We start from the raw sequence: 19,078 nt of genomic DNA on the forward strand, positions 1-19,078 counted from the left end.
GGGCCTGATGGTGTTACGCGGTACTCAACGTTGGTACCCTTAGGCCAGGCAGCCAAGAAAAAAAAAAATGCTGTAATCGTACGATAATTCGTGGCTGTCTTAAGATATTCCTGAAGCTTGGAAAAGCGCAACAATCATCCCAGTCTTGAAGCAGGGCAAACCACCAGCGGTCATGGAGTCTTGTCGCCTCATAGCTCTTGGCAGCCGCGTTGGGAAAATTCTTGAACGCATGAACCTTGCAAGGTTTGATTGGTTTCTAGAACGCAAAAAGATATAGTCTAGCACGATGACTGGATTTCGGCGAAATTTCAGTTCCATCGATAACGTAATAGACCTAGTCACAAGCATAGAACACCAAAAAACCACGCCGTCGTATTTCCTCTGCCAAATTTCTCGCCGTAGAAGGAGCTTTTGATTGCGTTCAACGTCACGTGATTTTAGACGCTCTCCTACAAAATCAGACTTGGAGGGTGTCTGTCAAGATGTGTGGAAAGTTACCTGAGAAGAAGGCGGATATATATTTCTACACCTGACGGTGATATCCATCGTGTACGGACCACAAGAGGAGCGCCTCAAGAAGGAGTTCTTAGCCCTACACTCTTTAACATCACGCATGAATGGATCGATTTTCGAAACTATTGCCAAAGACAGTTTATATTTCAATCTTTGACGACGATATTTGCATAGGGTCGTCAATTTCACAGCGTTGTGTTTCCAGCAGGCTCAGCAAAGCGACGGAAATAATCATAGATTATAACGCCTCACCATTTCATTAGAAAAGTCAGCAGTGCTATACCGCTTACCAAAACAAACGTAAAAAAATACGCCATTTCTCGCGGGGAGTTACTTCTCTATGCTAAGCAGCTTACGTTTGTAAGGGTGACACTTGACCGATCTCTTAATTACGTGGACGCCGCACATCAAATGGCTTAAACGAAAGGTATCAATCTTCGTAAATGTCATAAAATTTATCAGTGGCACCCGATGGCGCATATTCGTTTTATCCCTACTACATCTGTACAGTGGGCTCTTCGTCGGCCTTTAACAATACAGCATGCTCGCACTACACGGCCCCTCACGCTTCCATTTAATTGAACTTGAGCGTGTACAAGATGCACAGGCTTTGCGGGCTTGCCTTGGATTCCCCAGCAAAATTTCGAAGCTTGGTACCCTCGCAGAAGCTAAAGCAACATCTCCCGGAGTTATAAGAACTCAGAAGACTATACGCGTCCACCTTCGGCACCTGAAACGGAACAAGAAGCACCATCTTTTTAAAGTCGGGTGCGCACGACCGTGTTCAGGATACTCACAAATCACTAGTTCACTTGATGTCTATATACCAAATACTTTTGAGACTCCAGACACCAGCCCCTCTCCACCATGGCTCAATTCTACAATTCTAATTATTCTGCATGTTGCGGGAATTCAACAAAAAAAAAATCCAATGCATCATCGCATGTTTTAAGACAATTGTCCCTGGTACGCATTGCTGAGCACCACTCTTCGCGCACACTCGTTTTTACGGATGGTTCATGCATGGGCAACGTCAACACACCACGTCACGACGACGTGACGTTACGACGACGCTACGACGTCATCGTCGGTTACCATGTTACGCGACGGCAAGATACTATCGTAAGGCCGTCGTGACATCTCGTCACGTTGAGGACGACGCCGTTTCGTAACATCAAGTCGCCGCTGTAACGCGGTCGTGACGTCGCGTTGAGGACGACGCCGTTACGCGACATCAAGTCGCCGTTGTAAAGCGGTCATGATGTCGCGCCGCGTCGAGGACGACGTGGACGTGGTCGTCGATGCCGACGTTGACGTAGACGTCCCTTGCAACGTCAAACATCGCTATGATGCCACGTTAACGTCGTCCTGACGCCGTCGTAAACGTCAGCGCGTCACAACGACGTCACGACGAAGCCTTGACGGCGTGTAACGCCGTCGCCTTCGCCAACATCAACGTCGACGCGCCGTCACGACGAAGTCTTGACGTCGTGTAACGTCGTCGTCGTTGACGATGACGTCGACATCGACGTCGTGAAGTTGTCGGGACGTTGCCATGACGTCGAGTTGCGCCATGTCGGCAACGACGTCGACGACCTGACACCAAGCGTCTTTATGACGTCGCATTGACAAGGACGCCGTCATCTTGACGTTGATGTTGGAACGCAGTCTCGATGCCGTCTAACGCGCCTTGTCAATGTCGATGACGACGTTGACGTCAAGGCGTCGTCATGATGTCGCATGGCGTTGTAACGACAAGCCAGGTCGCAATGACGTTATGTATTGACGTGACGCATGACGTCTAGGTTGTATAAAAATATAACCCGGCGTTCTACAGTTTCTATTACCTTGAACAGTGTGTCGGCCGAGCTTGGCGTTGAAACGCAACGCGTTTTTTTCCACATGCAGAGGTGCAGAAATAGCCCTCCGGTGGCCCCACTCGTCCTTTCTACACTCTAGCCAGGGTAACAACTCGTGACGTCACGGCGAGGCAAGTCCTGGTCGTGACGTCGCGGAGAGGAACCACAAGAGGGCGTCAGCGAAACATCTCGGCGCTAAAAACAGCGCACGCCGTGCGCTAGTGAGATGATGGTGTTCCTTGTACAGCGCATGTTTCCACATGACGCCAATCAGCCGAACATCAGTATGCCTTACCAGTAGAGAGTATTAGAATAGGAGGCTCTAACACTTTGGCTCCCCCGATCAGCTAGGGGCGTCGCACTGCGCAAGGGCATGTGCGAAGCCCCAAGCTGTTTGAGGGAACCAAAAGATAGTGGCCCTCTCTTGTAAAACTCCAAGTTCTCGGAAATGCCGCCGCGCATTCACACAGCAGAAAGACGCGCGTCGTGGGGTAAATTTTTAGCTTATTTTTGTATTGCAAAAAGTCGCCCGCCGAGGAGGACGACGCAGGGAGACGACGCCTCGGAACCCGACTTTTCCCTTGACACGCGCGCTTGAGCCAATCAGCAAGCTTCCGGACGTGACGTGTCGCCCTTTTCCGGTTAGGACATGTTTTCAATGATAATGTAGTGATTGCGCAGGCGAGCTGGTGGATGTTAACCATTTTGTTCTTAGCCCGAGACTGAGGCAGGAAAAGAGGAAAGTTTCAAAGTAGAAGAAAAATAAGCAGTCGAGGACACGTCTCTAACACAGCTAAAGACAAGTTTATTTGGTCACCTTCTTATATACACTCCACGAACTTCACCACAGAACCTTCCCGATCTCGAAAGCCAAAAGATAACAAAGGTCTCACATCTTTCCACCACAATTGTCAAACGACCTTGACGTTTTCCGCAAAGCAACAACAATAGCTCCCGTCACCCGGAAGACACTTGACTGAATCCTTCGCGTACAGAGTACACTCTCCCCCTCTACCCTCCGACCCACATTCACAAAGCATCCCGGTAACAGAAGATATCAATCCACGTGATACACAAAGGAGGAAACCACTTACACCTTCACATTCAACAAGCACTTTACAAAACTTTCAAATCCGCAAGAATGATTTTGCACTGCTGCTAAGCTGTAACGACACCTGACTAATGCAGTTGCCCATTGATTTCATTCTTAATGTTTCTTTTACAACCCTTTTGATGTCGTTTACCTCTCTGTGTATTATCTCTGTTTCAGACCAGTGGGGTATACAATTATTACATTCTTGAACATGTTTCGCTATTTCCGAATTGGCCACGTTGTTTTTGACATTCCTTTTGTGTTCAGTCAATCTGTCATTGATACACCTTGACGTCTGCCCCACATATTTAAAGCCACATTCCAGGGGGATTTCATATACCACTCCATTACCACACGGAATAGACTTTTCTCGATGCGTTTTTGCGCATTCCTTTACACTTTTGTGGAAGGGTGTGAGCTTACTTAACTTATAATCCGAACTAAAAACCAGATCTACATTGAACTTCTTGGCACAAGCCTTTAAGTTGTGAGAAATTTTGTGATAAAATGGAATTACAATAGTTCTATTTTTCGGCCTTTGCTTTGGTTCTCCTGTACATTTGTTTGCGAATTTTACGGATAACTGCTTCCTTACGAATTCATCCTCATAACCAGCACTGTTTAGCCTTCTCCACTGTCTTTCTACCGATTCATCCAAGCAATGTGTACATGTACACAATATCGAAGGATGCTTCATAATTTAATGTCACGTTATTTTGATTAGTTGACGTGATTCCGTTTTTATAGCGCCATAAAATATTACAATTTTAAACTTTATTTTTCATTTAAAATATACATTATCTGTAAAGTTCGTTGCTTACTTTTTTTATTTTATTACATCTAACCGAACGCTCACGTAAAATATTGTGGACGATGGGATCTTATAACTCGAGAAATATTTTTTCAATATTAGAGACTGTGGTCTATTAAAAGCCAAATAATTAACTAACAACTAAAAATAATCGTGATATCAAGACATTAAATCATTGTTGAAAAACTGCTCTTTAATTTGACACTAATTTTATAATTGTACGATACATAGAAAGAAAGTTATAAGCCGTCGGAAAAGCACCAAAACGTCATTAACGGTGGGGTTGCACCTTAAAGCTCCTGTGCACTTCGCACCATTCAATGACAAATAACTAATCCTGCGCGCATTTCAAAGAACTCATAAAGACAAAATACTTTATTTCACCTTATAATGCACCGCAAGAAAAGCTACAAGCGCAAGGTCCCCCCCCCCCCCCCCCTTGCTCTAGGGCACATCGTGGATCGAGCTAGCGCTTCCAGCCTTCGGTGCGGTGCAACATAAGGTGAAACGGAGTATATAGTATAGCGGTGGTGTTCTGGCGCATAGTTGAAAACACCTATATAATCACAAGAATTGATCGGGGACGTTAGCACCGAGTAACTACGAATCAACTGACCTCTATGCAGCATGATAATTAACGCATTTATTAGACGAAAACGCATTCAATGTTAAAAAATCTCAGGGAAATATTTTAACACGGGGGATGGTGGGCTGCTAATCTTGAACTGGAAGTCATTGGTAGAAAGTCCGCAATCCAGCTCCGTGAACTCGTCCCGTACGCCGGGACCGCGTAATGTAACTGCCATTTCTGAAATTGAGTCGAATTAAGAATACGTAAGCCGTACATTGACGCCACATGAACGTTTTCGCATTCTCAACTATATGCCGTATTTAGTGTGTTGGTTTTTGCACGACTCAACGTTAGAAAACAAACATTGATATCTCTAATACAGCAAGATGCCTTTTGCAACGCTTCAAGGATTTTGACGCCTGATAGTTGAGATGTTCCCCAGCCTTAATACGCCCTTGTTTTTGGTATTTTCTCGCTCTTTACCGTTCCACCATGAAGTTCATTCTTGCTAAGTTTAGCTTCGCAGCACGACATTATGAAAAGTAATAACATGTTGTTTTTTTTTTTTGTCTTCTGGCCGCAAATTGACATTAAAAACAATCCCGTTACCATGCCGGTTTAGTACATCTATGACTCAAAACATGAAGAAAATTGTTTCCATTCTTGATTTCGGTAAAGCATTTTGTGAAGGCTTTCCTATCCCTCCTTCACCACTGGAGTTAGGAAACTTTCAGTGTTCGTATTGCGCAGTTGTTATGCGTGATACAAAACTTCCTAAATCTTTGTGCTCACTTCCACCGGAGGCAAAAGCGTCCAGTCAGAACTCAGACCTTCTCGTATACAAATGTTTTCAGTAGGAGCTTCGTCCAATTCCCAGATACGAAAGTTCCAATCGCAGCTCGGGTCTTTCCGGATAGAAAATTTCGGAGCGTACACCTTCCCGGATACAAAAACTCTCAGTCAGAGCTCCAGACTTCCATATTACAAACGCGTCCAATCAGAGCTCCGACCTTCCCGGATACAAAAGCTTTCAGTTAGAGCTCCAGCATAGTTATACAAAAATGCTTCTAATTGGAGCTCCGATTTTTCTGTATACAAAAGCTTCACGTCGGAGCTCCGACCTACTCAGATACAAAGGCTTCCAATGGATGTTCCAACTTTCCCGGATATATAAGCATCGATCCAGTCGGAGCAACCAACCTGAATGCAGATGGCAGCTCCTACCGTATCAGGTGGACATGGCACTCTTCTCAGGGCTACTGTCGGACAGCGGAGCCCGTTGTCTCCTCGTCTTGCCATGGGGCTCTTGATGACCCAGGATAATGGCCGCCATACGCTCGTCGTCGGTGTTGGACGCGCCTTTCAGCTTCCGGAGACGCTGGTAGCGGCGGGTCATCCGGACTTGCCCGTAGAAGACTGTCTTGTAGTACTTCGTGTAGACCTTGGAGAGGGCCCTCACTTCACTCCGCACGGACATGGTCAAAGCGATGAGGTAGAAAATGAACAGGATGAAGAGCATGCCGATGAGCACGGCGCTGATGATCTGGCCCTCCAGGTACTGAAAGAGGGCCCCAGCACAGCCCCTGGTGTATATCACCTGTGCTGGGGAACCGGATTACCTGTCACGTGCTTGGCCGCCACTGTGTGGTTCGCAAAAGGTTAGCGATATGTAGTTTGATCTCTTTCAAACGTGACAGAAATATGATGAACAGAGCACGCATGCATGCACACACGGCTTAAAAACTAGTTTAGTCGCAAGAATGCTTGAGAGATATATTCTAGCCCCTATTTCTTTGGTGCTTGTTTCCGCCCCTTTACGTTCCACAACAGCACTTTGTGGAAGCGAACAATAAGCATAGAAGACGCGGTAAAGCACTGGGCAGGCGAAGTAACAGAGCTTTTAAAACAGTGCCCGCAGCATGAGGGCACTGAGCCACTGCTGCTATCTTGCAGTTTTGAGGGTGTCCCATTTAGAGCAGCAGATGTGCATCTTAGATATATATTTGGGAGTTTCACAAGTTCAAGTTGATTTCTAGTAAATTAAGGTGCTTTATAAATTGTCGTTTCACTACTCTATTGAAGGCAGTTAAAGGAAGTTACAAGCTTTCCCCATCACAAGCTTTCCGGTTCGTACAACACTTTTTAGTCCTTTACTATCAAACCATTAGCGAGATGTTTATTTATTAGATACTTTTCGCACCGCAAGTATTTTTTTCTTTTAATACTTTTTTTTCTTCGCATGACAATCATCACCGATCAAAGAGAACGAAGTTCATTGAGGTACTGAGAAAGGACCTGTCAGGTTCCTAAACGTTTTCCCCTTTTTCCTCGATCGCCACACAAGACCTTTTCCTTTAAAGGCATATTTTGGTAATTACGTTTCCGGATAGTCAGAATGCTTTTTCGGCCGCGGTGGACCATACTAACGATGATCCACAACATTTACACACCCTTTCGGGCGGCATCGCTCGGCTCCTACAACCGTAGCAGTTTTAGATCATTTTCCTCGCCGTTCTTTCCACATACGCCCCGTGCAATCACAATAACCGTGGGTGCGTTCCAAAATTCGAAGACATATCCACGTCGAGCGTTGATGCACCGGCTGCGCTGTCTTGTCACGTGATTCGAATTCGACTTGCTGGAGTAACTCGCATTCCTCTACTTAAGGGTTGCTGCTGCATTTCTATTGATAAGCTGGGTTTTAGTAACTCTCAATCGCTCGAGTTAACATGATAAATGACATTCAGAATCAGCGTTGATCATGTGATCAACGCTGATAAAACTGCTTTCGCAAGTGTGGATTCGTAAATCGTATACAGTGGCTGTTCCTATGGAGCCAGAGGAAAACTTGACAATTGAGGACTGGGACCAACGATTGACTGGGACCTACTTTATGCTGAGGAATCAGCCTTCGATTTCGTTATTACGGATTACAACCTCGTGTACTGCGAATTAAGGACTGTCGAGGAAATCATTCAAGAAGTGACGGCACCGCAAAGAGAGTCAATTAGCATGCTAGGGAAAAGTTTGTCACAGCGTGGGCATGTCCAACTTGGGCTGCCCATGCGATACCGTCGTGGGTTCCATTTCGGCTGTGGAGGGGCCATGTTAGCAATTGTGCGGGCTCCACGGTGGCAAAGCGTGGGCGTGCCAAACTTGGGCTGCCCCTGTAAAACCCCCGTGGGTCCCACCTCGGCTGCGCGTTGGCCATTTTAGGAATGGTGCGGGCTCCACGGTGGCAAAGCGTAGGCATGCCCGGCTTGGGCTGCCCATGTAAAACCCCTGACGGTCCCACCTCAGATCAAATGTGCGTGGGCCATGTTAGCAATGGTGCAAGCTTCACGGTGGCAAAGCGTGGGCGCGCACAACATGGGCTGCCCGTGTAAAACTCCTGTGGGTCCCACCTCGGCTGTGCGTGGGTCATGTTAGGAATGAATGGTGCCTGCTCCACGGTGGCAAAGTATGTGCATGTCCAACTTGCCCCCCCCCCCCCCCCCCTGTGATGCCCCCGTGGGTCCCGTCTCAGTTATCCACGGGGGCACCGCGTTGACATGCCTAAATTGGGCTGCCCATGCCATGCTCCCCAGGTCCAACCAAGGCTTTTCGCGGGCAAGGCTATGATAGATGTAAGCTCCAAGGGGGAAAAGCGTAGGCATGCCCAACTTGGACCACCTGTGGAACTCCCAAAACGTCACTTTCCGCTAATTTTGAGAATATTTACTGTACGTTCTGGAAATCCAACATAGGAGATCGGCTTATTTTAATACCAAATCGCCGAAAATTGTAATTTAACCGTGATTGAGAAATTTGAGGCTTGCTGAACGTTATTACTAACTTACTACTCAGCGTGTATGAAATTGAGCTCCCGGGGCGACCTCATATGGGCTGCCCCCGTAGGCTCACTGTAGGTCCCACAAGTGAAGCCCGGTGGGCATTCCAAGTCGGGACGACTTGGGCCCGAGTTGCAAAACCGACGGGAGACCGCCGTCGACCCCACTTTTGTGGACCACTTTGCTCTACTTGGGTCGGCGGTCAAGCAAGGCGAGAAAGGAGATAGTGAGGAATGGGAGCAGCTTGCCTGCCAGGCGTCGTGCTCCACCAGATTCATGACGTTCTTGCCGCACATGGCGCTGATAATCAACTCGGTGTCCTGCCGGCAGCATGAGGAGGGCACGCTGCAGCGCTCCGTGCTCGGGTTGTGCACGCTGCAGTTGAAGTACGGGTTCTCGTTCCAGTCCCGGTAGGATTCCTGGGTGACGCCGCAGCAGTGGAGCACCGACTGCACGTAGTTGACGAGCTGCAAGCGCAGAACCCTCCGTGATAATTCGTCGCCGAAACCAACGCTGTACCACACAGTGAGCGATTTTCGGGCGTTAAAAAAATGTAAACGAAATAATGAACTGTGCAATTAAGCGTTTCAAAAATGTTTCTTTAGGTGGTGCATTTATCATATTCAAGTTTTATGAGTGTAGGTGTCAGGAAGAACCCGTTTCAACGGAACCCCCAAGAAGCAACTTGGCGTTGGCTGTCATTTCTGGGGCACGAAACGTATGATTACCGTGCGAGTAAATCCGAATCCTCACCGAACGCTGACTACTCGAGCTCGATACGAGCTGAAATCCGACACTGGACGCCGACGCAGCGTTTGTTTCCGATACATGCTCAAGAGTGCATGATGAAACAATGGCAATGCGGTTACTCTACTCCGTCCCACTCGCAAACTGCGAATGGTATGCCTGGTGCCAGTGAGCCAATCAGCGCGCCAGAGGGAAGCAGGTGACCATACTCTACCTCAATATACTCGCTTTCACCTCAAAAACCGTAGTAAAAAAAAAAAAAAAAGTTGGGGAGCGTTACCAATTTTCCTCCTTTATGGGGAGAGTCAAGATATATCTGAGTACATTTTAGAATTTAGATTATATATATGCTATGTCATCAAGACGTGCCCTGTTCAAACGCCAAAATACATCGCTTCTTCCTTCGACAGCCTCGCGCAGCGTATAAAAAATGCGCAAAACTTGCCTTTTTTTTTTCTTGAGGTGACATTGTCGGTGAATAAAGCCGCTTTTGTACGAATTTTGAGTGGGAGGCTAATCTCCGAGGGGGACAAAAGCAACTTCTGAGACACGCAATAGAGGGTCCTGGTAAAAGCAGAGTTCCTTGTACCCCTCTTTTCCAACTATACTCGGTTTGCGCTCTCGCTCCTGTACCTTCGGTGAGGAGAGGGCTCTCACGTGACTCGCCTGCTTTCCTCTGACTTGTTCAAAGGGGCCGCCTAGCGTTCACTCTTTGCCAAGTTGCGGTGAAGCGAAGCCAATATGGCGCGCACTTTTGAAAAGACTCCATTGCACATGAGACCTTCAGAAGACCAGGGTCGAAGCACCGCGTTCACTCGCCTTCATCATGTCCGGCGTGTCCCGGTAGTGCGCGATGACGCTCGGCGTTATGTTGGCCAAGACGTACGCCTTGCCCAGACTTGGCAGGAGCACGAGGAAGGTGACGAAGGCGGTGGTCAGCACGACGGTAACGATCAGGATGTTGCGGTAGACGTCGAGCAGCGCGATGTTCTCGCGCACGGTGCCGATGAGCCCTATGGAGGCCGCCACAAAGAGGAAACCCGTGGCGAAGAGCAGCAGGACGTCGAGGTTCTGGATGAACAGCACCAGCCACGTGCTGGGCGGTGTAACCGGCGACGAGGTCTCGTCGAACATGGAGTACAGGGCCGCTCCGAACAACAGGCCGGAGACTGGAACCGATAAAGGCAAAGGCGATTTTTATCGGTCAGGCTTGCGGGAGGGCCTACAGGGATCGCGAGATTTGACGTTACGGACATTGTACGTCACGGGCATAGCATTGCGCAGGACTATTTTGTTGACCTGCTAATTGCCATTTCACTAAACACTGAAACATTTCATTCTTAAAAAAAAACGTTGGTGGGTGTTGTTTTTTTCGTTACCCCCCCCCCCCCCTCCCCCTCCCCCCTTCTTCCTTTCTTAAATCCGACCCTGAATGAAAGAGACTTGGAAGGGGGCTAAACATGCAAAAAAGTTATAACGTTCCATCCACATTTTCTGGATTTCTTTTTCGCCGAATTCGGGGAGAGTTTTTTTACGTTTATTTTTCCCCACAGATTCGGTATTTTTCAGTGTCAAAGATTTCGCTGTATATTGGGCTCGTTCTTAAAGAAAGCAGGACATCTACACGGTCTTCCCTCAGCTCCAGGGAACATGACCAGAATACTTTGAAAAAAATATTCCGGTACGCGAAGGAAACCGGACAACGGGCGTGGTTCCCGAACATTATGACATGGAGAGTCTGACTCACACAGCAGTAAGAAAAAGTTGAATGCACTCAGCGGCCAGAGGTAAAATCGCTTGACATTGTGGATCTCGGTGTCGGACAGCTCGTCCGGATAGTCTTTCGGTACGCTGCTTCTGGTCGTCTCCGGTTTCGCTTGCCCGAGACTCCAAGGAACAAAGGGTTTCTTTCTCGGGGAGCCTTGTAGGGACAACGCCGGTGGGCGCGGCATTTCGGGTGGCAAATTTGTCGGAAGCAAGGCCGAGTTTTCACCCGGAAACGGCCTTTTGATGGCCTGGGGCGCATGTACCGGTGCTGAGAAGCCGGGAACGGGTATTTTTGGAGACTGCGGCGGTGGATTCACCTGCGTGCAGTTTGGATTGGGAATACACTCGCGTATCGTTTTAGTGGATCGTTCCGCGATGACTCCGGTATTGGTACCCGATATTCCGCCGTCGCCATTGCACATGCATCGTTTATCGTTGTCGTGTATCGTTATCGTGAGTATCTGAGGTATAGGAACGATTTACCAAAACTTCGGGAACGAACTCAAAACAATTTACCAAAACTTCGGGAACGAACTCGAACTACGTGCATTTTTTGTCTCGTTATTATGGACAAATCAAATTATAGGCGTCTTTTTTTTTTTTTTTTGGGGGGGGGGGGGGGGGGGCAATGTTTGATCAGGAAAGCCGCGGTACCGCAGAAGGGAAAATCACCCGTACCACGAAGGCTTGCGACCCCGCCTCTGATAATGATATGCAATGGTATTGTAGGGATGAAAGCAAAATAGTGATGATGGTTTGAATGGAGCTTGTGGGTGAGGGTGAGGGGTTCGTGTTGCGGGTGACGTCATTTTCTTTGACAAGGGGGTTACACAATTTTTTTCGAATGCTGTGACTGTCTTTTGGTTTCTCTATAGCTACCAAAAAAGTTACGCCAGAGTTTCCCACTCCGGTTTTTTTGCTCGTGGTCTCCGATTTGTCTGAAAATCGACCAAGCGCACCAACAAACATCGCTGACCTAGTAATCCAAATATTAGGTAAATTTTGTTTCATGAAATTATCGAATTTAAAATTTTAAAGCTCATCTCTTTCTTTCTTTTTTACGGAGAGTTTTTATTGGCAACAATGAAAAGTTAGGCCAGTCGTGGCAGGCACAGAATCACTCTGAGCTGTCGACTTTGTTCCCAACTTAATACGAGCAATGAAAAAAACGGTTAAAGTGCAGACGAGCTGGTGCAAGTTATACATGATGATTGAAAACCTGAGACTGTAGTTTGAAAAACAGAAAATCGTGAAGTAGAAAGAAAAAGGGACAGACAACGTCTCAAAACGATACACGATAACGCCTTGAGACGTTGTCTGTCCCTTTTTCTTTCTACTTCACGATTTTCTGTTTTTCAAACCACAGTCTGAGGTTTTCAATCATCATTAATACGAGCAGTTTCATGGTGTCAAATGGATGATTTGGAAGCTCGCTACAGTACCCGCGCAGCTGCACGAAACAAATGCTCGGCATGGTCCTCTTACAGCGAAGCTAGCTGTTTATGGCTAGGGTTCCGAGGATTTTTCGTGTGCGTGACCAAAAACTCTACGCTCGCACCGCCGCACGCGCCGCATGCGCTCGCCTTCCCCGTATAAAAAATTCGAAATAAATAACCAAAATAAAGTGTTGACTAACGCGCGTGCAACATGCCATTTGTTTTAGGCTTTTGCTTAAAAACAGCTACTGCTGCAGACGCCGGCAGGTGCGGTGTGTGGAACACAATTCCCTGCATTCTCCTTGATGCTTGAGTAATTTAGCAATAGGTCTCTTCAGTAGATTAGTTATCAATAGGCACCATTTTCAAGATCAGTAGACTCTCAGGTAGATAATACAGGTTTCTCAAAGATTTGCCACTGTGCGACCCGCGTCGGCCACATGTCTACGCTCGCACCACCCTCTCTTTGTTGTCGTTCCAAGCGCTTGCGTACCTAGTTTTTTTTCCTTCCGCTTTCCCGGGGTGGCGGTTCCGTCGCGCGTGTCTAGTTTCCTCCGGCTCCTCGGGGCGGGTCAATGTCGTCTGCTAAACAGCTTCGCTGGTCATCCACCTCCACAAAAATGAACGGCTCATGCTTTTTTTTTTTGCTTGCTTGATTTTTTAGCTTTCCTGCCAGTGACTCTAATACTTTTCATATATAGCAAAACCAGAATTGCATATGCGTCGCAGACCGAGCCTCGTAGTGCTGTTCTACGGCGATCATCCGCGGATGACCGCCATTTTCACAGGAGACACGTTTTTGCGCGGCTTCAGATAACGTTTGAGAGAACTGGCACCGAGATGGCAGAAGGGTCGGTACTCTGAAGCCAGTGAGTTCCCTATCTCCTAAAAAGTCTGGGCCTTTGACAGCGCGCAAAGCTTTGACAGCGCGCAAAGCAGCTCGGGTATACCCTTGGCCACCGGTTTGGTTTCGATATGCGAACCTCAATTCATGAAATCCCTTCACGACCAAATATAGCGCATGCATTTTCAAAAATGTGACTTTTCTCGAATTTATGTTGTTGCCTACTAATACACATAGAACGGTGGGGCACGTTTTTTGAGGCTTCCGACGTAGCAGCGTTTGTGCGTATAGGTAAACAAAGGAAGGAGAAATGTACCGGGTCGATCGCCCTGCTCTATCGTCTCAACGTCCTAGGCTACTTAGATGATCCGTGACCCGAAAGGGTCATGCCGCACTCTGGAGTGATAGTCAAACCACCAGAATATGGGACTCGGCAGGCTTAACTCTTGTCTTATTCCTCGCTACATCTAAACAGGTCCTTACGGCCGCTGGAGATCCGTGTTTCACAAGGCCTCTCACGAAGATGAATGGGTGCAATGCAAACGAGAGCTAGCTTTATTTTTATGCAGCGCTGAGATGCGCTACTTTGTGAAAGGGGCAATCAAAATACAAAACCATGCCACTCCTTTCCATGGCCAAAGATATCCCAAAATACAAAGGGCGCAGTGTTGCACGCAGGGATTTTTCGGAATAGGCTTATTGCCTCCTTGTGCCTGCCTCTACTCTCATCCCCCCCTCCCCCTAATATTAATTTCTGAGGCAAACCTCTGTCTGACCAGTGGGGTGCATGCCCTGTGGAAAACTGCACGTCGCGAGTACCTGGGCTTCCTGAGGCTGCCTGTGGCCCACAGTGACCACGTTTTCTGGACCAGGCGGGCGATATGGCGAAGGGTCGGGCCTGGAAGACATGTATGTTTTCCCGAAGATGGTGTTCTGGTCGGAGATGGCTGCTGCGAAGGAACGCGGAGTTTCTGTTAACTAAAGCTTTAGTTGGCGGTGCATAAAAAGGGTGGGTTTGGGAGGAACGGGTGTTTAGAACAGCGGCTGCCTCATTGCACGAGCAGCGAGTGAACGCTCGTGAAGCTTGAGAATAGGCCGTCAGGATGCTCCGCCTCCAGCACGCGCGTGTTGCCTTCCGCCGGGCACCTGCGACCAGAGCCTTTTATACTGGGAGAGTTCGGCGGGTGGGAGGGGCTTACGGCCCGCTAGGTCTAGCGGACTCAGCGGGCGCCGCTTCCGCCATGATGTGCCTCCCGGCGAGTGGGTCCCCATTGACATGCGATGTATACGCGTGTAGGTTTTGCCGTTTGCGCTTTTGTTGGCGTAAGGAGAAAGTCGAAAAATCAAGCATTTTGTTACGTTAATCATACGTTAATCATAAACTTACCTCGCACAATCAAGAACTCGGCTTCCAGTCAGCCCTTCTTGGTTTGGGTTCCCAGATCTTGTGCCTTGCGCGGTTTTCTTTTCCTTGCGGGAACCGGTATATCCTGAACCCCTTTTTCGCGTTGTTCGAGCACCCAACGGCACTGCAGCCCCCCATTTCTTTTTCATCTAACGTCTGGCAGAGCGCAGCGCAGAACGATCATTTTCATCGTCGTCTCTCGCTCCATGGACTCTAGCGAGCCGACTGCCGGCTCGAGACAGTAGGGCAAACGGGTTTTATCAGCCGCCACCAGCCTTACACCAAACAAGGCTGAAGCTTGCAATTTAAGGTTATAATTATAATGCAATTAAATGCAAAGGTGCAATCAAGCTAGACGGCAAGGCACATCATGGCGGATGCGCACAGTTGCCACACTGTTTGATCAGTGCTGCCAGACTGGCGGCTGGATCAAAGAACCGCCGAACTCTCCCAGTATAAAAGGCTCTGCCTGCGACCACAGTGCAAGAACCACATTGTGTTTCTTGCTATGTTTTTTTCCATCATGCTTCCGACAAAGTGTTACCGAAGGCAGAAAGCTCGCGCTTGGGGCGGTGCACATACTGGTTTACCGCAGGGTGCGGCAATGTCCATCATTTTCAGGTCGAACAAATCCTTTGTTACCTCGAGAGCATCGAGTGCAGCAGCAGCGAGTTTGGTCGGCGAGAGAGACAATAGACATTTTTTGCCTCATGGCCTCATGGAGCGATGACGTCAGCTGCCTCATGGAGCGAGCTGACGTCATCAGTTTGAAGCGCGAAAACGGCTCCTGGTTTATTCGCCTTCGGTTCCATTGGCTGGCGCGCGTCGACGGCGCTCCCATTGGCCGCTGCGCCATGGCCTCCGAGATTCCAAAGCGCGCGCGCGCGCTAGTAAGTAGCAGACGACAAAGGGAGCGGACGAGCGGCTTGCATGCTTTCGCATTCACAACTCATAAGAAATGCTTAGGTGTACCTCGAGCTTTTGTAAAAATTATTATTATGCCAAGCATGGCACGCTTTTACCTTCCAGCACGTCTTTGACGCGTCGGATAAGGCGGGTTAGGGGTGGGCATAGGCTTGGTTGGAAAACTTTCGATTCGTACGGATATTCCATTTCATATTTAGACGAGGACCAGAGGCAAGTTCGACCTGGAACGAGCTCGCACGGTTTCTGGCACTTCATTTCACTGCAGCGAAATCGAAGGAAGGTTACGGTTAGAACAGACAGCTGTGTCGGGCAGGTTCGCGGCCTTCTCGATCGAATCAGATATTCATAGCGCCTGGCGGTCTAAAGACGAAGTCGTGAAAGCAGGTTCACAAACACGTGAGGACATCGTTCACTGTACGCCATATTTGAGGGCGATGTTTAGAGCGCATGATCAGAACGAGGTTACATTTATAGCCTGCTAAGACCTTGATGGTGCTAAATGCACACTCCGAAAGGACTGCGGAAGCTCGCCGTCAGCACGCGCTCAGCAGCAGCGCACACGGATATGGCCGTCAGTGAATACTCTCTATACTTTCGCTGACAATCTTCCATAGCTTTGATCGGCGTTCAAGGCGCACGAGCAACTGGAACTCGTGACGTTAGATGTTCTTAAAGCAACGTTAATATCATAAAGTTATCCCGCGTCATTTCACAAGTGGAAATGCTCACTAACTGCGTAGACAGCTCATAAACGGCTGCAGGGGGATTGGTGGCCGAGTGGGCTAGCGCACACTAGAGCCACTCTATATGGCAGCGTAGCTGCCAAAGTAGCGACACGACGCAAAATTATCTAGATACACGACGTCAGAAGCGCCTATAGTGATCTCCATTTTGGGCCTGGGAGGTTCCTATGGTAACCGTACTGCTAGCGACGCCCGACGGCAACCTTTATCTAGTTGATATCTCCATTCGTTAATTGAAAAGTGGTAAAAGACCTAAAAGACGCTTTGCATGGCGGTACGGCACGGGTCTCTGGAGGAGCGGTGTCTGTTTCTTCTGTGAAATGAGACGATTTGCAGCGCGCACGGACAAGGCAAGTGGTTTTCCGCGCCGCCGGGATGGAGGCGGCTTCGTGGGGCGAACGTACCGTCCTTGCACTTTCGGACTTCGCTCCTATGGAACAAAATCCGATTACGCCGCTCAAGACAGGACGATTGCCTTGGGACATGACTGCTGCTCGACTGCCCCACAGTAAGAGAATGTATGCTTAGCACCATACCTCTTTAAGACCCAATCATTCATTCAAGATGAGATTATCTCACCGACTGGCGGGGAGCGACGTCGACGACGGTATCACCCTTGTTTCGGGGCGATGAACAGTCGACGGGGTTAAACCAAGAAGGACAGCACGGTGGTCTACAGAGGATTGTTAACGCCATCAAAAGAGACGGACGCCGGATATGAGGTGTTCTTGCCGACAGGCCAAGTGGAAGTCCGGAAGTTTACCGGCATGCAAAATGTCAATATTTTTATCTGGTGTAGCACGTATACCCGTGTTAAAGGGGCCATGAAATGATTCTTTAACTTCTTCTTCCTTAGCTTTAATCCTCAACTCAGAAGACAACAGTGGAATCACGCGGTCGTGACATGCTAGGGCACCGGTGGGATGACCCCAAGCTTCCACTGCTTTTTAAGCACACCATAAAACTTGTCATTCGCAAGTGCACTTATGTGCACTCATTGGCCACGAACGCGAATTCAAATATTCATCGACGAATTGATTGCTGACGAGCGCATACGTCCGAGTGACGCAGTTTTCGTGTCAAATGCGTGAGCCGGGGTAGACTGACGTCATTTTGGCTTTTGTAGGCATTTCAAAGAGGATATTTAGAACCATACACACATGATGAAAGCATCATGGCACAGGGACATTAATGAGTACAAAACGGGCCCAGCTACAGAAAATAAATATTACACTCGTGAAAAATAATTGTCTGTAACTTGTTAATTACAAAGACGAACACACCTCTGAGCATATAAATTTAATAGTGTGTGTTGATGCATTCTTATAGAGCAGGTCATTTCATATACGTCATTTGAGCAAACGCCTGCTTGTCACTTGAAAAAAAAACAAAAAAACTGCAAGCTACTGCAACAAAAGGACGTTTATCAAAGTCTTCAGAACTGTCAATTCCTAAAATCGTCGATTGGTACAAAAGGTTAAAGGTCGCAGGCGCTTCCTCGCTTAAAGTTGCTGTGATTATTCGGTGACCCAGGGCTGAAACAACTTCCCCTAGGCCCTACACACGACGTATACCTTTCATTTAGATTCTCAGAAATTTTAACATTCAAAGGAAGCTAGAAAATGCGAAAATGTTATCCTAAAAGCTATATCGTAAGATCGTTGATTAGTACAAGACGTAAAGATCGCAGGAGCTTCCTCGCTAAAAGTTTGTGATTACGCGGTTACCTGGGGCTGAAACGACTTCCCCAAGGCCCAACATGTGACGCATACAATTCGCATTGATTCTCAGACATTCCAACGTTCAAACAAGGCTAGGAGTATGCGAAAATTGCATGCTATAAGTCTTATCGATCCTCGAACACATCCAGGAATACGAGCACCGCTTCGGCGATATAACTGATCTGTGCAAGATCGCTAATCTGTGCAAGATCGCTGCCAAAGCGATCTTGCACAGAAAAGGTATAAAGTCACATTCGTTCAGATCTTCACGTTATACCTGCGTCAGAGAGCACGAAGAAGTCCGAAATCGTCGGCAAGCAGCGGCACATTACGACTACCACGCACCGAACAAACTCGTATCCACCAGCTCTGGGCGCTGCCATCTTACCGGTGACATCACGGCTCTTGCGAGGTCACGTGACGAGTAGTCACTCGGTTGCTAAGGAAACCGAGCCAGCTCAGCTGGGTGTATCTCGAAACAACCCATTCTTATTTGAACCCTTCTCGTTTGAACCCATTCGCAAAATGCCCTTCTCGTTTTAACCTTTCGCGTTTCGACCCTTTCTTATTTATACCCGTCTCATTTGAACCCATTCTCATTTGAACCCTTCTCGTCTGAACCCATTCTCAAAACACCCTTCGCGTTTTAACCTTTCGCGTTTCGACCCTTTCTCATTTGAACCCGTTGTCATTTGAACACCGTGGTGAGGTATAGAAAGAAGGAAAAACAGTTGAAGGATGAAGGTTGAAGATGAAGCGAAGCGGCACCATCTCTTGCATAGCACATAAAACAATTTTCCTTATGCCTGCG

General features: G+C 48.0%; 1 protein-coding gene across 1 annotated transcript; it reads right to left on the reverse strand.

The window, feature by feature from the left end:
- Nucleotides 1-6,075: 6,075 nt before the first annotated feature.
- Nucleotides 6,076-11,376, reverse strand: LOC8025462 (tetraspanin-33-like). The gene is made up of 4 exons (XM_040215474.1): nucleotides 11,172-11,376; nucleotides 10,244-10,593; nucleotides 8,926-9,144; nucleotides 6,076-6,444 (listed from the first exon to the last, which is right to left on the reverse strand). The coding sequence occupies exons 1-4, from the start codon at nucleotides 11,374-11,376 to the stop codon at nucleotides 6,076-6,078; spliced, it is 1,143 nt and encodes a 380-aa protein (XP_040071408.1).
- Between the last annotated feature and the right edge of the window lie 7,702 nt (nucleotides 11,377-19,078).

This window comes from Ixodes scapularis, unplaced genomic scaffold, assembly GCF_016920785.2.
Source record: "Ixodes scapularis isolate PalLabHiFi unplaced genomic scaffold, ASM1692078v2 PGA_scaffold10__122_contigs__length_95168666, whole genome shotgun sequence".
In the NCBI taxonomy this organism is placed as follows: Eukaryota; Metazoa; Arthropoda; class Arachnida; order Ixodida; family Ixodidae; genus Ixodes; species Ixodes scapularis.

What these genes read in the sequence shown, in the direction of transcription:
- LOC8025462 (XM_040215474.1), bottom strand. Translation starts at nt 11,376, where the DNA reads ATGCCGCGCCCACCGGCGTTGTCCCTACAAGGCTCCCCGAGAAAGAAA. An exon ending in CAACTTTTTCTTACTGCTGT is followed by an intron (nt 10,594 to 11,171) that starts GTGAGTCAGACT and finishes TATCGGTTCCAG; the next exon opens with TCTCCGGCCTGTTGTTCGGA. An exon ending in TGGAGCACGACGCCTGGCAG is followed by an intron (nt 6,445 to 8,925) that starts GCAAGCTGCTCC and finishes TCCCCAGCACAG; the next exon opens with GTGATATACACCAGGGGCTG.